Below are 14795 nucleotides of genomic sequence, written 5' to 3'. Positions count from 1 at the left end.
AGCACCAAATAAGCTAGTTGTGGAAAATTTCCCCCTGCCAACATCCATCCACTGGGACATATTAATTTGCATGATGGAGGACAGTGAATGACATTTTAACTAGGCAGGCATAGCTTTGAACTGTAGGCTGCGTGTCCTAGCAGCAAGCTGAGAAGCTTGCTTTATATTCCCACTAAAACTATATCTGTTTGGATTTTACTGTTTTCCTTTTCCTGTGGAATGCATTTCTTCTCTGAAGTGTCCTGTCAAAAAGAACTGCTTGTATTTATTTTTCAGAAAAGCTTTAAAAATTAGCTCCTATGTGTTTTTCAAGGATTTTATTTTACACCAGGTGCAAAAGGCAAAGTTTAACACAGCCAGCCTTTTATGATGCCACATTATGAATGCATGTAGGAGTAGTTAAAAGCCTACTGGCATTATCACTTCAAATTATTCTCAAGACTAGTCAAAAAACAGAAGTCGCTCATCTTTGCTGCATTTGAGACTTCATCTTGTTCCTTAAAAATCTGTCCTAACTTCCTCTCTCAGAGAATTGCACAAATTATTTTATTTTCAATAAAATAAAATACAAACGATACAAACTAGGTATACAATACACTACACAATACAATACACTAGGTAAGTGAACTGGGTCTTTCTCATTTGTCATATGTTGCATACAGATATCCTGGATAAAATCCAGATGAAAACAAAGTCGTGTCCATTTTTATGTCCAAACTGCATGAAGCAATGTGCTTCTTTTAGAAGATTGAAATCTCCTTGAAATGATGCCTAGGGGTCAGAGATCTGCAGTACCTACACAGATTATTATGCAAGTAATGTGATTAATGGCATTAAAAAAATACAAATTATTTCATTTTCTAAAATGTGTGATTGACATTCTTCTTATTAAGCCACAGAAAATAGTCCATATAAATCTGAAAGCTTTTGCAATAATTAATTTTATTCCAGCTCCAGAAAGGTACTCAGGCTCTGTAGTCTGTTTCCATTATCTATTCTCACTGGATGACAGAAAGAATTTATAAAACCATTTTATAAATTAAGGCGATTCCCACCAAAGGACTTACTCTGCTTTACTTACATGATTCTGCCCCACTGAAGCAAAGCCAGCGTGGAAACTGCTCTGAAAACCAGCCACAAACAGGAAAATGTTACAGCTACAGTGAGTAGTTGACATCTTTGTGGTCAGTGTTGGATTAATGAGCCATGGGTTGAGTGCAACATATAACAATGAGTGGAACATACATAAATTAAAGCCTATTTTTCTAAAAATAATAAATCTTCCATTTGAATCTCTGTAAGACATTGCTTAGCTGTAAAGAATCCAAATTGCTGTCCAGACTATGTACAAACCAAGATTCCCACCAGACATTTTATGCAGCTTATGTGACTGTCACGTTTTTAAAATTAAAAGATCACTGCATTGCACAGTCACGTGCTGCTTGCTGTCTTCAAAACTGAGACTTCCTGTGGCCACTTCTCCAAATTTTTTTGAGTACCATGAGTCAGAGTTTTATCTTACGGTGGAGAGGAGATAGAAAGAATTTTATCCTCTACTTAGAAAGTGTGAGTTTGGAGAAAAGAGACTATTCCACTTTCTCCTTTTCCTTTTGTAAAAAGATGGATTGGATACAGGAAATGAAATTGTAGGAAACAGTCTAGTTAAACTTGTGTTTTTTCTTGTTTTCTTGTCTCTTTTTCAGATCAATAACAAAGCTTGCGGCAAAGTTTTTGTGCCTCAGCAAGCAGCCCGCAATTTTGAAGAAGTCCACGAGCTCATTCTTCAAAGTGAACTTGGAGTCAAGCATCTCCAGGGACGAGCCATTAAAAAGGTCTTTCTTTCTCCAAGAACTGCCCTTATCAACTTCTTAGTGCAAGAATAGTAAAGGCTCTGCTGGGCTGTAAAAGGGAACTGGAATCTTTTGAGGTGGAAACCAATGAAAAAACAGCAGTTGTGGTTATTTCACTTCATGTAAAGGTGGGAAAGAAATCTTACTGAAATCAGGTTGTTCCTAAATCTTCCTTTCAATGTGGAGAAATGTGCAGAATTAAAGTTTCTTACGGAGTCACGCTCAAGATGCTGCCTGTCCATATTCTTTGGGAGGAAGAGAAGGAAGTGCAGAAGAACTAAACAATTGTAACAGAATGTAACTGAAGAAAGCACATGGGCCTTGGTGTTAGCCTCGGGAATATATCCTGTTGGAAAGTTGGCTTGGCTAATTGCAGATGCATAAATATGATTCCAGGGCTAAACTACTGTCCTGTGTATGTGCTACCCCAAATGTTAGGTGTGCTTTGCTCCCTGTATCATGTTTGGGTACCCTACCATTAACTAGCATTTAAAGCTTTAAGGAAACACTACAAAACACTACAGAGTGTTAATTTAAATAATAATTTCTTTGTGCTGACCAATGGCCTTGGGCACAGCAGGTAGCCAGAATGGGGTGGTTTGATACATTTCACATACATTTCAGAGCCAAGCCAAGAAAAAGGTCAGATAATTTAGCCAAGCCCTGCCTTAGCCAGGGTTCTCCTTCCTAGCTGATGTATTTGTTGGCACATGCATGAGATGTGCAACTTTAGCAAAGTACTGATGGTTGTTTTTGCATGGAGCAGGATGGAAGTTACTTCCTACAAATGAGCCATCTCAGAGACTTTCAGGGCATGCAAGAGAGGGATCCGTCAGCTGCTAGAAATGCAGAAGTGGGGAAGGCAGACAAGGTGCTTTTTGGCTCTATTGGATCTTGTAGTGCCTAGATTGTAAAACTTGAATTGAAATTGTTTCTTTTTTATTTTTTTATTTTTTTTTCTGAGGGGTTCATTAAGTGAAAATAGCCACCATATTTCTAAAAATCAATCAGACATTCATAAATCGTAAAGCCATTCTCATGCCAGATTCCAAACAGGTTATTTGTACTCTGCATTACTGGTATATCCACATGGAAATATTTATTGTGTTCAGCAAATGCTTGAAAAAGAGTTTCCAAGGAAACAATTGCAGGGTTCATTGTGAAAGAACGTTTTTTCTTTAACAGTCATTCAACTAACTGGTCCAATAAGCCAGCCATTTGTGAGCCACTCTGACAGTTAAGAAATCAGCAATAACAACCAGCAAGGTAAATACAGAGGTCTGCAGTAACCTTCCAGCCCAGCAGGCATCCACTCTGTATTGAATTGAAAGGAAACCAAGAAAAATATCCTACGCAACAGTAAATAAGTCTCATAGATCCTCAGCAACTAGGCCCAAGACAGATCACATTGCCATGTGGGCACTAGTTAAACAATGCCAATACTCATTTGGGGTTTATGCATTTTTGGTACCAAATATCCAGATGCATAACAGAGATGCCAGGCTTAGCAAACATGTTTGGCTGTACACATCCCTACCTTTGCAACAAAACTCCTCTGATTTCTGCTTCCTCCTGGACCACACTTGTGCAGGTTTTCTCTTCAGCAGTCCTTTGATACCAGAATGGCTAAGAAATGGAATATTTATAATGAAGATACAGTCTTTGCAGTTTTAAGACTCTAGAAATCTGAGCCACAAAGGAATGCATTCAGACATTCAAACATAGGCCTTTAGTTGGAGTTAAAATAATTTGAATTCCAGTGTCTGCCTGACATGTATGTTGTTATAAATTCATAAAACTCCTGTTCAGAAGCCCCTAAAAGGACGGTAAAAGAGATCCTTTAAAGTAAAATCTGTGGTCCTGCTTTTTTTTTTTTTTTTTTTTTTTTTTAGTTTATGTAGAAGGTTTAACACACCCTGTGGAACCATTTTAACAGAGATTTTCTTTGGGGGAAAAGTGACATGTTTGATGTAAATAAAAACTTTTTAAATTTTTAAGGATGAAGAAAGATGTTGTAAGCCAGGAACCCTGTGGTGCCTTTAAACAAAAGCTGCAGTCACTGCAGGGCCAAGCAGCAGCCCACAGTGTTTATTGCTGTTAGCACTTGAGGGTATTTGCTCTTGCCTGAGGAAGTGAATTGTAGATGTCACTTGGTGATTCAGGCAAAAATCAAAATAGGGAATGGATTTCTACAGGCTAAAAAGGGAAAGGTAGTGAACAGCAGACTCACAAAAAGTGTAAGGTCAAAAGTCCTGCCAGTGTGTTTACAGTAAGTTGTAATTCAGTGTGGTCTAGAGGATACAAAAAAGGTCGTGAAAGACTGAGTGAGTGAGTGAGAGAGATGATGCAGACAGTGTGACAGATCTTAATCCCCTGCTAAGTGTATGTTTGAAGGATGGCAGGGGTGCCAGCTGCAGAGCTTTGCTGTTGTGCTGGCAGCCACTGGCATTTCTTACAAGACTGACCTGCTCTAAAGCACAAGTTACCGTTTGTCTTACAGTAATTGTGACTCACGGGTTCGGTCTGTGCCTAGATGGAACTGATAATGATATACAGGCTGCAGCCAGTTACTAAGCCTTTCTTTGTAAAATAGCTCATCACAGAAGTCTCATTTATGTGGCAGTTGTTATTTGTGTCACAGTAGAGAGGCATCTTTATGCTGAAGGTGGTGTATATAGATTGTGCCCCCTTGGAAAGCTCAGTGGGTAAGTAGTGCTGGAGTTTTAAATCTGGGCAGGGGACATTTGAGAAGTGAAAAGGAAGGGTGCTGGCAGGTGATCAGTCAAATTGCACTGCATTCACGCACCTTAAAAAGGACATGGAGCCACTGTCCTTATTCCATGAAGTGAAGATCCAAAGATGATGTGGGAGGTTTGCTAAACGCGGTGGGATAGACCCAGGACAAGCTGCTCCAAGAAACGGATCCATCACACAGAAGGGGCATCTTCAGCATCCTGTGCCTCTGAGAGATAGGAGATTGGCTGTTGCATTGATCCAGTCTATATTGAATTTCTATTTTAAGTAATGTCAAATTTAAAGAATATTGCCACACTTTCTTCCCCAAAATTGTTCATGTGACTAAACTTCAAAAAAATCCAGCACTCAAACATTGATTCCACAAAACTAAAAACTGGAAAAGTCCTGAAAGGTCACCAAGTACTTTTCCAATGTCATTGATCTCGTGAGAAAGGATCTCAGATGCTGGGGTGATGAGTGCATCACCCCACACTGAAATGTGGTGGAAGACACCACTGTGTAGAAAAATATGTTATTTGGCGTGGGTGACAACTGAGGTGACGTAGACACACCCATGGTGCTTTGCAGCAAGGCAAGAGGGCTTCTTACATCACGTTAAAGGACACTGTTACAGGTTAGGTCACTAGCTAAGACAGATATCTAGTCAGTATGTTCCACCTGTGCCTTGAAAAAGCCCTGTACAGGAGTATTGCTGGACAAGCATGTATATTTCCATGACCTTTATCAGAACCCAAACATGGAGATTTGGTGCAAAATAAAGACTGTGTGCTCTCTTACCAGACTAAAGTAATGCCCCAGAACTGACATCAGGTTAATAATGGCATTTTCAGATCTGACTTTGTAAAGCCTGCTTGTTTCTTCTGGAGGGAGAATTTCCACAGATAAGGCAGGTCATACAGTCTCCCCTCTTTGTCTCTCCTTCTGTGTAAAGCCTCACAGAAAGCTATTCCTATTCTCTAAACCTTTCACAATCAACATGCACTAGAAAGAATGTTAACTAGTGCATTGCTGGTTGCTCCTTCCTAGGGAGGTTTGCAGTATGGGAGATATTTATAAAAGCTTGCTATAAATGAAGAAGTAATTGGGGCTGATTGGTTGGTTGGTGGGTTGTTTTTTTTTGTAGTTTTGCAATACTTACTCCAGTTTACAGAGATGGGATTTGTTTTATTCATGTATATTTACCCACTTGGAAGAGTACATATCTGGCTTCGCTGGATGCTTTTTCTGCTTCCGTGTTTCACCAGTCCTTTCCTTCAATGATCTGAGGTGATTTTGTATCAAAGGACTGATACAAAACACTGCACAAGTGTTCAATGTTAAACCAGGTCTATCACCAAGGAACCTGAGTGGTGAATATACATACTATCAGTCCATTTTTTACCTTAAAAAATGTTGCTGAACTACACCATTGTTAGTTTTGGGGTTTTTTTCATGGAAATGGGGTTTATGTCTCTAAGAAGAAGGATGAAGCTGATCACAGTAGATCAGAGGGAGTTTTAAGCCTCTCCCAGCCCTAGCAGGAGAAGAACTGAACTGAAGCATTATCTCTGTGCAGGAGGGGAGAGGATCAGAGCTCTCATCTGCAGCCCAGATGATAAAAGAGATCTTGCTTGACATGTGGAGGAAAGGTGGGAATTTTTTTCCCTTTCCTGAATAATGTGACTTTCCGGTATCACAAGGCAGTCTTCAGTGCACTAACCCTGTCTGTCCCAGGAGGCCTCAAGTCACACACAGCCTTTGTGTAACTCGTGGCACTTCTCTCACTCAGGTAAGCTTTGGGTTGGAAAACTTCAGGTCTGGTTTTAAGCCCTGGGGAGTTGCCATCCAGCACCATCTTCCATACAAAGTTATCCAGGACATTTCCTTGCATGCTTATCTGCCTGGGCCACACCAATTTGCTCTCTCTCCTGAGTTGCTGAGTTTCTCACTAAGCAAAGGAATGTGTAAATAGGACAGGCTTAAGTACAATGAATTGAATATTGACACTCTGCTTTCACTAGTGGTGCTTAGCCTGGGCATAAAAAATTCTTTTATTTGAGGAGCCTGTTCTCCTTCAATGTAACTCTAAACAGAACACGTGCATTTACGTGAGCAGAAATGTGTGTTTTGTGCATGCTCTCTGGGCTGGCTGCAAGGGGGTGGCCCACACTCACATATAAGGCTCTGAACTTCCTCATCTGCCAGTAGTTTTTTACACGTGCCAAAATGAAGCGTAAAAGGTCCAGGGCTGTCCCTATACCCACGTCCCTCTGCCAAAGGAAATGCAAGCTGCTGAGCAAAGGGAGTTGCTTTTCAATAACTCTGCTTGTGCCAACAATATGTGAAGCAAAATAGTACAAGTCATAACAGCTGTAGGTGATCCAATCCAGTGATCAGGAATAATAAACACAGGACACATAACTGGGGTACAAAAGAGAGTGATTTAATAAAAGAACATGACACATCACTGGCAATGGCAGCCTGGGTTTGTTTCTGATGAAGATTAAGAGAATTGGCATAACAGGAAATTGTTTTCTGCTACAAAGGGAAATCAATTGTCTTTAAGCACATAGCAGTGTAATCAGCAAATCTTACTAATTGCTGTGAAACAGAAATACAAGTGTACATTGCTGGGCTGGTTAAGCCAAGGAAGTATTGTGAAAAAGATGTGTAGAAGCTTTCAGAAGTGAATATTTTTCTTAAGTACGTCTCCATCCCTGGAGAGCCACATGGCTGGATGAAATAGCAAGGGTGCAACAAAAACATATAATTCCCAATTTTCCCATGTGAAAGAGCATTTAAAAACATCTGTTACTCAGAGAGCTTCTCCTAGGACATGCACGGAAGAACTGAGTGGATGCACTGACTGCATCTGGCAAATCCACTCGAAGTCCACCAAACCACGTGAGGCCAGTGACTGATGGCAGGATGTCGTCTGACCTGTGGAGTGCTTCCAGCACAGCATTACTGGAGGCCACGTATGTTGGTTAAAAAGGTCACGGTGCTGTTTGTGTTAATGCACTGATAAAGAGGCAGGGAAACAGAGCTGGAAAATTCTCCAGGCAAGCTCTTGTTCTGATAAAAGGCTCTTTTCAGTAGAAAATGGAGAAAACAAACTATTCCACATTCTTTTGAGCAAGGGTAGGAAAGCCAACAGAGCTGTCTGCATCAGTCTAGTGCAAATCCACAGTCACTGAAAGGAAGTGTTCTGACCCATGGAGTGACAGCTAAGGAAGACCAGTGATTCCAACACTGCTGATGGCACCTGGAGAAACTGAGGAGAGGAAGGTAAAGGCTCTTGTCTGCCCCAGAGCAGCAGCCGGGCACCTGGCACCCAGCTCTGGCCTTCCTCATGGAGACCGAGCTGCTGCATCTCAGGGGTCTGCGGCTTCTCTTTCTGCTGCTTCCTGGGTTCCTGTTCGGGATCTTGGTGATTCCCCATGGCTCCTCTAACCTTCCCAAGGTGTGGCCTGCCAGGTAACCCTCCCTGCCTCAGCTTATCCACCTGTACGCAGGGTCCACAGCATCCCCACTGAATTGATGCTGCAAGTGCAGCTATTTAAGAAGGAACATGATCCTGAAACCCCTTCTGTGAAGCATCTGTACCTCTCCTGAAAAGCAGTGTGGAAAGGTGTCCCCATACTGCCCTGGCCTCTCTCTGCGGTTAGTGTTAATTAAATTAGTGTTAATTAGTACTCAGCATAATTCCCTGCAGAGATAATGCCCTGTGGTAGACACTTGTACCACAGCAGGAGCAAAACATCCAAGTTTGGATCCATTTCTGCCCCGATCCCAAGGGCATGGGATGTACCAAGCTAGGCTGCGTGGTGGGCACCTGGGCTGCCCCCAGTCCCCAGGCTGCCCCTGCAGCTTGGGGATTCAATGTGCTGGGAGCCGGCAGGGCTGCCAGAGCCGGCTGCAGGCAGGGCTGGCCTCCTGAAGGAATGCAGGGGCCCCTGGGGCAGCCCTGAGGAGGAACAACATGTCCCTGCCCTGCCCTGCTGCCTTCCTGAAAACCTTCTGGAAGGCGGAGGCTGAGGTTTGGCCTCCCCACCTCTGCAGCGTCGCATCCCGCAGCTGGCCCCCGGCTTGAGCCCAGCCTTCCCTTCCCACACACAGCAGCCCCCGGGCTCACCTCTGCAGTCACCTTGCTTCATCCCTGCCTCCTCCACCCTCTTATTTGCCCTACAGTGCTGTGCATCATCTTCCTAGTATAAAGCATCTGGCAGGTGCAGATAAATGGCACATTCAACGAAAACCTCTATTAGAAAGCTGCAAGGAAAGTCCACCAAGGAAAGCTGCCCCCCTGCTATTCAGTCAAAAATTCGGAGATGCTGTTGCACTGCCTTGCAAGAAGCTGAGAAACACATTTGTTCCTGCAAGAACCAAGCCAGGCTCTATGCTGGAAATACCTCTGCCTTATAAATTGCTCACTCTGTTTATACTCTAGCACTGAAGCCTTTATTACTTTCTTGCTAAAACACACCAGAGCACATGTCTCGGGCACTGCAGAGTGGTGTGTGTAGTCCTGCGGGAAATGACCTGCCTGGGACAGCTATGGCCCGGGAAAGACACAGGTACTGGGGACCAGCCCTGGGCATGTCCACAGCCAACTTGCTGTGCTCACACTCGTTTGCGTGCAAATAGGCAGTGTTGCAGTTGCTTTTGGAGAGAGATCTGGCTACAAACTGGCACCCAGACTCCTCCTAATCATGTTTTTCCATAAACTATACAGCCGTGGGCTGTTGTCATGCTTTAAAATATAAGGGCGTTTTCTCCCAGATAGAGAAATGATCCGGGGCGGGGGGGGTGGGGGAGAGGCGGGGAGAGAAACTTGTGAACTTGTGGTGGAGAATTTCTTCACATTTTCTCCATCTCTCTGCAATATGAGCCCAGACACCAACGTGGCAGCAAGAAATAAAGAGAGATGATCCCCTTCCTGCTCTCACTCGCCACTTCCCTGTTTAGCCGGGCAGGCGGAGCTTTGCCCGGCCCGCCGGCCCCGGAGCGCCGCGCTGCCCCAGCACAAGGCTGCGGTGAGGTGCCAAAAGCTGGCGGCACCACTCGGGGCTGCTTCTCTCCACATCACTGCCTCCCTCCACCCCACGGGCAGCTGAGATGGCCACGTGGAGCGGGGCTGAGTTACAAGCTGTCAGCGTTATTTTGCATGAATAAATGCAGTGTGTAAGTCTTGCCCACAGGAACAAAAACAGATTAAATGAGCAATGTTTCATTTCTTTTTCTCTTTGAGGGGTAGTAGGGTTTAGAATAAGTTAATTCAAACTGGCACATAGATTTTTGGTCCTGTGCTACAACAGCAATCGTGGACCCCTTAGTTTCTTAATAGCCATGGGCTGTAAAAGTCACAGGAACGATAAACATGTAGGACCATATCTAATCACAGCAGAAGGGTCTGCAAGTCAGTGTAGTATTACATCTCCAGTCTAGCAGAAAGTTCAAGTTAATCATCTGCTCACTTGGGAATACCCCTAGCCCAAATCTTGCAGAAAGAATAAATCTGAGCAGGAAACTTCAAAGCTATCTTGCTGCCTAACATCCACTGAAAGCGTTGCGAATTCAACTCCAAAATGCCTTTGAATCGCTTGGCTGTGATCCCCCCTCGAAGGCGCTTGCCATCAAAGTGTCTGCTCATGCATGCAGAGCCTGGAAGGAGGCCAAGCCCAGTGCGAGGGGTTCCCTATCCAAAGCAGCCTTTTCCACGTCGTCCGCGTAAGCATTGTTCTGCAGACAGCTGATTTGATCCTTTGGCATAGGAAGGAAATGTACTTTACATAGCTGGTGAAGGTCAGCAGCATCCAGAGCAGCCATTTGGCAAGAAGACTGCTTCCCCCCACTCCTTCCCTCCACAGAGTGGTGAGCTCCTGCAGATCAGACTTTAAAAGGACTTACAGATGTTAGATAAAAAATAACTGCAGAAAATATATGCATGACCCTAAAAGAGAAAGGAAAAAAAAAAAAAACGTGATCTGATGGAAGTTAGATTCTTCCTCGGTTTGTGTGTTGAAAGCTGAAAATAGAGACATCTATTCCCTAAATCCTTCTGCTCCACCAAATGGTTTTTTAGACACAAGTCTGAGTCTCTGATGTGCTGGATAGGAGCATGGCTTTCCCTGATTAACTTTACATCCTTTGGGGAGAGGGAGGCAAGAAGGTGCACAACATGTAATTTCCTTTCCAACTGCTCTTTGTCCACGTTGCATATTCCTCCGGCGAGAAAAGCAGTGCTGGGGCTCACGCTCCCATCCTTATCTACCTGATGCTCTGTTTCCTTTCTGTCATTCTCCATACAAATATGAACTCAAGATGTGGTTCAGTACCAACTTTGTTGTTACCTACTGTTTTAACACTGAAGCTCGCCCATTTTAGATAAAAGTGGTCATAACTGAAAGTTAAGCATCTCAGCTAAACCCATCTCCAAAAGCATCCTAAAGCCAGCAGTGAGGAGGAGATATCTCATGCCTCAGTCACTTGCTGTGGTTCTCCTTGTCAGCCCAGGATGCTGCCAAAAAACAGACTTCCAGGAGCCCTTTCTGAGGATGCTCTTTAGACACTGAAACTGTTTTGGCTTTCATTGCCCCACCTGAGATTTACCTCAAACTTGACAATTTTGGTTAAGACCCACAAAAGGGGTAGTTACTCTCACTCTTGGCAACCAGTGGCCTCAGCATGAAGCAGCTGATGGGGACCACAGTGGCATCTCCCAGCCACAATAAATGGGAGGCAAACCCTTTCCACTCCAGCCAAAAGAGCCCTGGCACAGACAGGGATTTGTCATTGGACATCCAGATGGAGGCTAAACCCTCCTCCTGAACTGGTGGAGCTTGTGCAAAACGGGGTTTTAGCCCCCAGGCACCCAGCTTCTCCCAAAGTAAAACAGGGCTTGTGGGGATCAGCCTGAGGGAGCTGTGATACCCCTCCTTCCCTCATCCCCACAGCAGAGGAGAGCTTGGAAAGGTTTCATAGATGGGATTGCTTGATAGTTGAGATGTTTCCCTGATACTGTGAAAAGTTCCAACATTATCAATCTCTTTAAAAAGTGGCAGGACATGGTTAGTAGCAATATGTGCTGGGGTCCCCCTTCTCCAGGTCCTGAGGACTGGGGAAGCTCCACTGCTGTGCTTTGCCCTGTGCTAGGATTCCTATCTGCCAGTCTTCCCCAGAAACCACAAACCCCCTTACCTAAAGCTGTGCTATGGCTGGGCCAACTGTTCTGTTCAAAGTCCATCAGTTTATCAGCTCAAGCTCCAGCATAAGGCTGTTGCTGCAGGGATGAGACTCCAGCCTCTCATTCCGGCTCGGAGTCTCTTTGGAGACACCACCAGAGTTCTGAGGTTGCCTTGAAAGAAGACAAGGCACCTTTCCCAGGGGCTCACGGTGCCATCATTTTTAAGCACATTGGGCCAGTTCTCACAGGAAGAGGCAGGATATTTTAGGTCTGGCCTCAGTTGCTCAGGAGTGTTTTTGTAAGGTAATGGGTCAAAGAGGGGAGGAGATTTTTTTTTGTTTCTGACATGTTTTGGTCACAGCCCAATTCACCATAATTAAAGGCAATGAATTTCCACATTCCTTAACATTTGGCCCTCCCTCCTGGAGCCTGGGGGGGAATTACAATAAGGGGTTATGGGAATGCAGGACAAGTGCCTGAGCCCGTAGGATCAACTGCACTAGTAAGTTTACTTACAGGTACCACAGCTTCCTACCAAGCAGCCTCTCCCAGGAGCCCAACAGAGTTTCTGGTGCAGGCCCCCAAACTCTGGGCACCCCCAGCTGTGTTTTGCCATGGAAATTTTGCAACTGGCCCCAGCTGACAGATGAGGGAGGTGGGGATGTAAAGTGTAGAATCACATGGGTAAGCCTTTAATCATGGGCATAAAGTCTCCCAGCCATATTGGGGCACCCCAAATGCAGTTTTACACACAGATCCTTGCAAGCATCTGGGAACAGCATGATTTGCCCAATCCCTATATATCACATATATGCCACCAAACTCCAAAGCAACAATAATTTTATGATGTCATGATCCATCTGCTTCTTTCCTGATATAAATGTCTCTGGAGTTGGTCTTGCTGCAGTTACTTGTATGATGCTGGATAATAGGGTGGGGGGTTCCCAGAGGTGTCAGGAAGGCTGGGATGCTGATATTACCTTGGATATCCTTTATTCTTCAGACTAGGGGTCATCCTCCTGCAATGATCCAGCGTCCTCTATTCATGCTTACTTAAACATGACTATCCAGCATAGAATGTCTATGTACACCAAGAAAATTCATACAATTTCCTACTATGCAGACTAATTGCTCCAATAGGTATGGTATGAGATTTTCCTCGCAGTTTTTCATGGGGGAGTAGGGCTGGTTTGTTGGGTTTTTTTTTCCCGACGAGCGTCTGTGACTTTTCACAAGGCTTCTTCAGGAAGGTTTCCGGGCTGCAGGCTGAAAAACAGGTGTATTATGCAGCGGGGAGACGAGGCAAAAACGCCTTCCATGCATCACCCCGGTGACATTTTAACCACCGTGCGCACCCCCTTCCTTCCCTGCCCTGCTGCCTGACCCGAGCCCTGCCCGAGCCTCACCGGATCCCGCGGGACGTCTCCTCGGACAGACCCCGCGCGCGCCCGCCACCGAGCGGGAACGAGCGGCGCGCGCTGCTGGGTGGGCGTGGTTTGGGGCGCGATCTGTGGTGCCACGCCCCCTTCCCGCGCCCACAGCCACGCCCCCAGCGGGGACGGGCGCGGCGGGCGCGCGGCGGGACGGAGCGGCTGCCGCTGCCGGCGCTGCCTTGATCCCGGCGGGAAAGAGGAGACAAGGAAGAAGAAGAGGAAGAGGAGGAGGAGGAAGAAGAAGAAGAAAAAGAAAAAAAAAAGGCGGGGGTTTTCCCGTTACGCTGGGCAGGATGGACAAGTACGACGATCTAGGTCTGGAAGCAAGCAAGTTCATCGAGGACCTCAACATGTACGAGGCCTCCAAGGACGGGCTCTTTCGGGTGGACAAAGCTGCCGGCAACAACCCCGAGTTCGAGGAGACCAGGCGGGTGTTCGCCACCAAGATGGCCAAGATCCACCTCCAGCAGCAGCAACAGCAGCAGCAGGAGGAGATGCTGATGGCCGCGATGAACGGAGGGGCTGCCGCCTTCCACCCCCCCCGTAGCAGCCCGCCGGCGGCGCGGGGTTCGAAGCCGCCCCCCGCCGCCGAGGGGCCGCGAGCGAGGCCCTGCGAGGGAGGGGAGCGGGGCTTCGGAGAGAGCGGCGCACGTGCCGAGGCCCCGGGGAGTCAGGCCGGGCGCCGGGGCTGGGAAGCGGAGCCCGACAGGATCCCCCGAGTGGGGGGCTCACAGTCTGGCGCGGGGCGCGGGGAGCAACAGGCTGGGAGCCCCGGCGACCCGCAGCCCTGCCGCGGCGGGCCGGAGAACGGCGGCGAGGGCAGGCGAGGCGTCGGGGGCCGTGACCCGATGCCAGCCGGACAGAGGTCCTCCTCCTTCTCGAACGCCGGGACCCCCCCAGCACCCTCGGTGGGGCCAGAGGAGCCTCCGCCACAGCAGAGGGCCTCATCCTTCTCGGCACCCTCAGCGCAGCCCACTCGAGGGTTTTCAGGCTCCGCTGAGCCCTACGGTCCCAAAGCCGGAGGAGATGGCAACCAGCCGTGGTACCAGGGTGTCTCGCTGTCCTTCCCGCCAGGCTCCGCACCCGCTGCTCCCAGCGTGGAATACCAGCACGCCTATCCCAGTCCAGCCGGTCACTTCGTGGCCCACGGTCAGAACCACAGGCCCGGCGGCAGCAGCAGCGGGAACCCTGAGCCCGGCTCCTCGCGCCTGGCCTCGCGAGGGATGGTGGCTCCCAACGCGCCGCAGATGCTTTTCCCGGAGGGTGTGAGCGGGCCACGGTCAGACTCTGGGCACCTGGATGGCTCCAGCACAGCAAAGGTGAAGCTGCCCTGCCAGACCCTCCTTCCGCAGCCAGAGCAAGGGCCATCGGCGGCCGAGCTGAAGCTGGAGGCACTGACCCAGCGCCTGGAGCAGGAGATGGATGCTCGGCCAAAGGCCGATTACTTTGGTAAGGAAGGAGGCAGTCCGCCTGTCGGCACGAGGAGGGCTCATTGCAAAGTGTCACGGCAAGGTTCAGACCTGCAGGGTTGTATTTGCCTGTACATCTGATTGGTTGTGTTCCATCAGTTGCCCAGAGCAGAGTTTTTTT

At 46.9% G+C, this 14795-nt stretch overlaps 2 protein-coding genes across 3 annotated transcripts in view; both read left to right on the top strand.

The window, feature by feature from the left end:
* Positions 1-2076, top strand: part of LARS2 (leucyl-tRNA synthetase 2, mitochondrial) — an 83707-nt gene extending 81631 nt beyond the window's left edge. Inside the window, exon 21 of the mRNA XM_005519042.3 lies at positions 1704-2076. Within this exon, the coding sequence (XP_005519099.1) occupies positions 1704-1883 (180 nt within the window). The 3' untranslated portion in view covers positions 1884-2076. The remainder of the gene's footprint in view (positions 1-1703) is intronic.
* Positions 2077-13331: 11255 nt separating this feature from the next.
* Positions 13332-14795, top strand: part of LIMD1 (LIM domain containing 1) — a 33398-nt gene continuing 31934 nt past the window's right edge. For both annotated transcript variants that reach the window (XM_005519164.3, XM_088058644.1), the window contains exon 1: positions 13332-14654. In XM_005519164.3, the coding sequence (XP_005519221.2) occupies positions 13499-14654 (1156 nt within the window). In that variant the 5' untranslated portion in view covers positions 13332-13498. The remainder of the gene's footprint in view (positions 14655-14795) is intronic.

Source organism: Pseudopodoces humilis, chromosome 1, assembly GCF_049639895.1.
Source record: "Pseudopodoces humilis isolate 2021_Gansu_Grassland_sample_001 chromosome 1, ASM4963989v1, whole genome shotgun sequence".
NCBI lineage: Eukaryota > Metazoa > Chordata > Aves > Passeriformes > Paridae > Pseudopodoces > Pseudopodoces humilis.
This window is presented reverse-complemented; position numbering and strand designations above follow the sequence as displayed.